This window comes from Penicillium chrysogenum, assembly GCF_028827035.1.
Source record: "Penicillium chrysogenum strain IBT 35668 chromosome Unknown utg000002l_segment0_segment0, whole genome shotgun sequence".
Lineage (NCBI taxonomy): Eukaryota > Fungi > Ascomycota > Eurotiomycetes > Eurotiales > Aspergillaceae > Penicillium > Penicillium chrysogenum.
This window is the reverse complement of record NW_026622750.1, coordinates 3,804,367-3,811,474: the sequence shown is the minus strand read 5'-3', so window position 1 is coordinate 3,811,474 and position 7,108 is coordinate 3,804,367. Positions and strand designations below refer to the sequence as shown.

The 7,108-nt window shown below is 49.2% G+C and overlaps 2 protein-coding genes across 2 annotated transcripts; one reads left to right on the top strand and one right to left on the bottom strand.

Annotated features, from left to right (window-relative positions):
• Positions 1-4,263: 4,263 nt before the first annotated feature.
• Positions 4,264-4,497, bottom strand: N7489_004821 (uncharacterized protein; the record flags this gene model as incomplete). Its single annotated transcript, XM_056710573.1, has 1 exon — positions 4,264-4,497. The coding sequence occupies one exon, from the start codon at positions 4,495-4,497 to the stop codon at positions 4,264-4,266; it is 234 nt and encodes a 77-aa protein (XP_056568994.1).
• A 1,120-nt stretch (positions 4,498-5,617) lies between these two features.
• On the top strand, positions 5,618-6,491 carry N7489_004820 (C2H2-type zinc finger protein; the record flags this gene model as incomplete). Its single annotated transcript, XM_056710572.1, has 2 exons — positions 5,618-6,290; positions 6,379-6,491. The coding sequence occupies 2 exons, from the start codon at positions 5,618-5,620 to the stop codon at positions 6,489-6,491; spliced, it is 786 nt and encodes a 261-aa protein (XP_056568993.1).
• Between the last annotated feature and the right edge of the window lie 617 nt (positions 6,492-7,108).

Here is a 7,108-nt window from a genome sequence, read left to right as displayed (position 1 = left end):
TTCTACGACACATTGGAACCATCACCCTGTGTCCAGTTCCCCGATGCTACCTACGCCTAACGTGCATCCGGCGATGTCGGTGGAGTCGACCGTGTTTCGCGCTTGGATCAAGAGAAACTGTAACACGGCATAAGTACTGTAAACGGAACGCTTCAAAAGGGGCTATAATACTTACTGATTGGGTCACTAGAAAGGCGATGGCTTCGTCTCACGCTGTGAGTGGGTAGCGAGCCAGGTGTCTGCGTTGCAAAGGATAGTCAGCGCAAGTCTTCGTGATATCGTAATATATGGGCAGTGTGTACTACCGGCTCTGGTGGGAACATGATTGCCTTTAATGGCCTGGAAGCCTGGTGGATTATTAGCATGTCTCGGACTTGACGGCCAAAGAAAGAGTCATACCACCGGAGTGGTAACCAGTAGGACGCCCAGAATGAAGATCCCCAGTGCGATCATCTGTAATATTTTTTAGAAACGCTATATGCATCGTGAAGGGGAATGTGGGAAAGAGTTCGATGTTATATACCTGACTTTTGTAGGCAGTCTTGCAATAAAAATTGTGGTTCTGGTGATATATATAACATGAGGGAGAGAGCTACCGACCCTGTTGAAGTCACAATCTAAACTCGTTGGCCCGCAGCAATTACATCCCGGAGCAAATTTTCTACCGTCAATCAAAGCTCATGTGATGGTTGCTTTCGGAAGGACGGCCAATGTGTCTACTACGACTACGAGCGAACTGGTACTCCTGCGAGGATGTCACCCCACGAAAATTCGTTTCAGATGGCACTGCTAGACCCCAGTCGGGTTCCAACCGTGTTCTTTTAGCAGCAGAGCATGCTGGTCGCATGAACTTGGGACAGCACTTCGCAAAAGGCAATGGCCGTCACTTTGATCGTGGTGGATATTGACCTCCGGGAGATTTATTGAAATATAATTCGTCATTGCCGAGGCATAGTAGAAGGAGCCGACGGGGTATTCTTGGTTGCTTGCTTGTCCAAAGCTCTCAGCAACATAGTTGCCTCTGTGGTAAAATTGCTTTGATTCGCGCTCTTTGGGAAATAATAACTGAAGTAGAGTAAGGTCGAGTGACTTACAATCACCGCCTGAAGTGATGGCTTGACTACGCAAGGCACAAAGCCTACCCCATGGCTAAGTTTACCTAGGCCAATCACTCGGCACCTCATCACATACTTTTAACATGGGTCTTGAGCGTTATTGCCTTGTCATAGTTAAACCCGTGGATCGACTATTCGAATCGAATTGAGGCCGTATGCCAACTTCACCGAGTGATCAGAATGGGACTAGAAATGGCTTGCGAAATAGAATCAATAGTGATTGATACATTCATCATGCGGGTGAGATGGCAAGAAAACCTCCGTACTACGTCCGTGAGACATTGATAGACCTCGCCACGGGCCATAAGGCCCATTGATTCGCACTGAGTTACTTCCCCCTGTCTATGGGCGGGCGGGCCGTTGACCGTAGCCCCATGGCATTTAATGGGCCCGTGGGTCGCTTACTAATGAGCATTCAGTCAATGGCGAGGTCTAGACATTGACCACTCCTTCATCACACATCACAACACTCACCACAACACTCACCACAACACTCACGTCTCTGTTTGCTCCAAAATTTGCTGGCAGGTGCCGTATAACTTCGCGGCAAAGGGACTTTACCAGCTAGCAGAATATCAAGGCGGAGGCTGAGAATACGGCAGTCGCTAACGAAGAAAGTCCAGTTTTGATCTTACTTTGGGTGACGACATTTGCGAATATCTATCTAGGGCTCACTCTATGTATCCAATGACGATAAGTCGGAATATGAAACAGATGACGAAGATGTTGCGCAGGTCTTTGCTTCTTCGAATACTCTTGAATACTCGAATACTGGTCCCCAGCACCACGGAGGGGTGCCTGCGCGTTGCTGAAGGGCCATAACAAGTCCTTGGCGAGCCAAGTCTTGCATATCTGAGCACCTTTTTACATGCACAGGGCTCTTGGCTGTGAGGGAGCGCAAGTCTTACATCGCTGGGCTCGTGGCAGCGACAGCCGTGGTCACGGAAGCTCTGAAGTCCTTGGTTGCGCAGCTCTTCCCTGCGAGGATTGTTGTTGACGCAGACCTATCCTGCGAGGTAGTCTGTGCTTGCCAAGAGACAGGCGCAGTCCGATTCAAATTATCAGTGCTAGTTTACCACTAGAGCCCGTTTTAGACAGGATCCACGGAAGAGGCTTAATAAGAAGCAAGCCTTGAGTCTGAGTATGTATGTAACAGGCGGACGGATGTGCGGCGAGGAGAACAGCTGTTTGGAGATAATTCATTGCTACGTAGGAGACCTGACCTTACCGATTCAACTATCGTCGACAGTTATGACCCCGATTCGCCAATAGAATTGTCATAAGAAACCAACTCGGGCAAACGGAGCGAAACGATCCCGATCGGCCACTGAAAGATCTCGCAATGGATTTTGGGAGCGGCTTCCAGAGCAGCATGTCTGTGTACGGCGGCGCTGCAGTGAGCAGCACTCCGAAACTGAAAACACCAGCTCAATGGAAAGTGGGGATAGCGCGTATTCGGTCATATGCTCAGGGGTATGCAGGATTGGTTCTGAATTAGCCAGATATGGATTAGCGTGGTTTCGGATACGAGCCGAGAGAGAAACAAAACGTCAGTGTCTGAGGGATAAGCTGTTTTCGAAAATCGCTAACTCACACATTCTGCTTTCTCCTATCACGCGATAGAGCACACATGAGGCAAGGGATCCACGCCCAATGGAAGAAAGAACGGAACGAGTCGTAATCGGCGCCCATCTGCGTAAGATCGACGACACACTGCCGGCCAAGTACACCAGACGGTTCTACGGCTCTCTGCCTAGAAATCGAGCGTACTTACTAAGGCAGCTGCGAACTGGGCACTGCTGGTTGTCAATATATGCCAAGGCTTTCTGATTCCGCGGTGACAACCTATGCGTCTGTGGCGAACGGGAAAGCATTCACCACGTGTTGTTAGATCGCCCAAATTGGGAGAATTATAAAAGGGACTCCGAAGTAAGGTCGGAGCATCTCGATTATGTTGGGGGTCCCGGGAAAGAAGGAAGAGGTAAGATTGACAGCACTTCACGGACCAAGACAGTGGAGACCTTTTTGGACTTCGCTGAAGCATCGCAACGATTTCAAAGCCGCGCGCCATGCGGGCAGCATGAATATAACGACGGCACAGAGGCCACGGCAGCCCTCGGCGAGGCTCCAAGTTCGCTTAGGACGTGATACATGATACATGTACGTATACAAGTATATTTAGTTGTGGTGGCCTGTATATCGTTTCGATAGTTGACTTGACCACTAGACCAAAATACGAATCCGCACCTAGCCTAGTGGGTTGTGGTTTAGAATCCAACTTCGACAAGTGTCAGGGTAAACAAAACACAAACACGCACACATACACACGCCGTAAACAACTAAAATATCCAGTTGACTGAACAATTCACCAGCAGTCCTCTCTCCCCGCCCGCGAAGAGAACAATGATCTGCAGAGTAATTTAGTTCCCCAGTCTTTGGCCATTCTCGTAATCCAAAAATTGTTCCATCATGTGGCCTGGGGGCGAAAGAGCACATCTGCTTCCGACAAGGAAGGTAACAACCGTCGCCACTGTATACATGCAGTATAAGCAACACAACGTTACAGTTTGGTTGTTGCTACTTGCGAGTGAGTGTGGTACTATAATCTTAGAGGTGTAACAACACGTGGGCAGGTAAAATACTCAATGTTTTGTTTTCGTTTGACGAATCCTAAAATACGAAGTCACCCATATACGGCTTAGCACCGCATGCGGTTAGGGTGTGAAAGCCAGGCGCTTTGATGGGCTATTCCCAGAACAGTTACCTCCTTCGTGTCCCATCTGCGTTTACCGGGCCCTTGTTGACAGGGCGGATCATCATTCTCCGGCTGGCTAGTCTCGATAGATGATTGCATCTCATCGCCTTGACGGGACCACGAATGGTAGAGTTCACCACAAAATGGCGTATGGGTCTCTGCCGTCCGATAACAGCTTTCTTTGGTTTCTGAGGCTCCTGCGGTAAATCCCGTTAGGAAAACGAATTTTTCCCTGTGCGAATAAACGTACTTTCTTCGCCTTCGCGACAGTCGTCACCGACCTTGAAGAGGCAGACTTAGCAACTTCGGATCTTTCCTCTAGGTGGGCCTAGAGGATTGATCCAGGGGAGCCATTACAATCAGGACTTTGACCATACACCAATTTGGATGATGTCAAGTCACAATTCGAATTCGCCAGTGCGGATTCGGCACTTTTCCTTGAAACGTGGGAACCTCCGTCACCCAAAGTTTCCAAAATACAGGTGTACTCAAAGGCTCAGTGTCGCAATCAGAATCATCCTGCTCTGTTGTGTGCTGCTCGCCACAGTCGTCGTCGGCATCGGCGTCTATAAAGATAGGGTTGGCTTCCGAGGCCAATTTATCACTCGACACTCTGATATTGGCCATTGTGCCGGTTTTGAGAGAACCAGGTATACCTGGTCGGCTAGACTGAGGCGCCAGAAGTAGGGTAGTCTATCCCTAGCCGATTAGCAAGTAATCTTCCCCACAGAGTAAACTCTTCGTACCTTGAGCTTCCACGATGGATTTGCTAAAGCTTTGTTCAACGAGCCGGTCATGGTATTAGAGATTATATCGATGTATTTATACGCTGCAACCGAGAAAACAAGGTGTTTGAGATGAACAGTCTTGGAAAGATATAAGCTCCTAGGAGGTATTATTGGGTCCTACTTTGCGAGAGAAAGCATGATAGGTCCTGTATTGGTGTTCATTGCCTATACGCTCCTAGAAGCTGTGCGAGTAGAGTTTGGAAACACGTTAGTAAAATGTGACCTGCTCCTCAGAAATCGCTGCGCGCTCCTATGAGCCAACACATCGCTGACGCGGAGCTGATATTATCTACAGCGAGGAGTTTCCAACCTTGCGATGCGCCTCACTTTGTTTGCGAGGGTCAGGGTAAATGACGTCATCCATCAATCCATCCGTCCAACTGTAGAGATGGCGTCTTACGTGGAATGCTGAACGCTCGCATACCCCTTGAATGCTATAGTGTTCTTTTGTGACAAGGTATCACGTCATTGGTAAGTGCTGATGTCAAGCGAACGCCAAGTGTGATGTATTCAGCTTTCTGGTCGTAATTCATTACCATCAACTAAGTCCTTGACTTGACATGAGGTACTTCTTCTGTTGCAATGGCAGGAAAACATGCAGACATCGATCGGGTCCAAACAAGAATCACAGACATTTGTAGAACCCCAAAGAATGCTGTCATGAATCTTTGCATAGCAAATTGACTACTGTTGGTGTTGGTATAGAATTGCAGAATAAAAATCGGCACTGTGAAGGCCCTTGAGAACATTACATGCATGGTTGTAATCAGGCAAAATTTCGGGGATAATGAATATTCCCAGGGCGCACCAGTAAAACTGCGGTCCTCTTTCGTCGACACGAAATTCTACCTACATATATTACCGAAGCCAACATCTCATCACTTGCTCTTGCTATCCAGTCTAAAGGGGGTTGTTTCAAATTCGCCCACAGACCGCAAGCTCTTCGGTTGACGCCTAATATGAATACGCATGGGCCGCAATTCTCCCATCAGTCTGAATATCCGGCATTTCCGTCGCGTACGCTGCCTCCATTGCAGCCTCAGCACCCTCGGTCTCCCTTGCCACACCCCTACATCGGCCATCTGCCGCATCTGTCGCAGTTTTCACTTCCGACTCGTAGCGTGCGTCCGGTCTCCATGGCCCCGGCCATGGAGCAGACGTCCCTTGGTGGCTTTCTGACGTCATCTCTACTGTCTCCTAATCAGCATACGCAGGCGGATCTGCACGCTGCTCCGTCTCCGAACACGCCACCGCTCACGTCAGTCGCCCAGAGTCGCTTTCGGCCAATTGCACCAGCACCCCCGCGCAACGGTCATCCGGCTTTCAACGACTTAACCGCCGACACCTTGGACTACTCTGGTGACAGGCATCGGGGTATGGCTCCTGGTATGAACAGGGCGACTGGCTATGTCAACACCAATGAACGACCTGGAATACAGTTAGTGGGTGCCCAAGACCATCCTGACATTCCGCCGTGCGTTCCGCGCCTCTTGGCTCCGGTTGGCAAGGGCATCAACAGCACCGCAAAGGGCGCAGCTAGTACGGCCAAGAATGCGGATGGCAAATTTCCTTGTCAGCACTGCAATAAGACCTACAGCTACGAGAAGCATCTGAGGCGCCATCTATTGAGACGTAAGCTATCCTATCCTGGAATGGTCGGGGAACGGATCTCATGAGATGTTTCATGTATTGAACTTGCTAACTGTAACATTCTTTGTAGATACTGGGGACCGCCCTTACACCTGTGTTCTGTGTAAAGCTGCCTTTTCCCGCAGTGACACCTTGAAGCGACATGTCCAGAAGTGTCCAATTGTACGGGGTAATCCCGACTAGCGCGACTCATCTGTCCCTGTTGCAGCGGCCTCAGTAGCAGAGTTCTGCAACCAGCCACGACCCGCCACGCTACAGCATACCTTGTTCGTGTGACGGCGTGTTATCAATGAGATAGTTTTGTAATGAACTTTGTCGACAATTTAAGCGTGTCCATCTATTGATCTGATCAGCCCATCGGATCTTGGCTGTTCTCGAGCGGTATTTCCCAGGTCAATGCACAATCTTGGAGCGTAGAGCCTCATAAGAATATGTATTTATCAACAATATTTTCTGCGTGAGTGTCCGCAACTTTGCTTCTCAATTAGTCTTCAGGAAGCTTATCCTGGAAACAGGTGAGTCGACCACAGATCCTACAGAGCTCCGAGAAACAGGTCGCCACTTATAACAATTTCCACCTCCACTATCAGAATTTCGATTCATGTTCCAATTGGCGGCTCCTCCAACCCTGGGACGACGAAACGGGTTCTAGGGGTTCCTCTACTACTGGAACCTAGAGTGCGGTTCCTGGGACTTTAGCTTGACCATCTGGGCGTAATTGGGGGGGTCTCTCGTGTATACGTTGCACATGGTAAACAAAGAAATCGTATGCGATGACGCTACTAAGTCAAAAGGTCTCT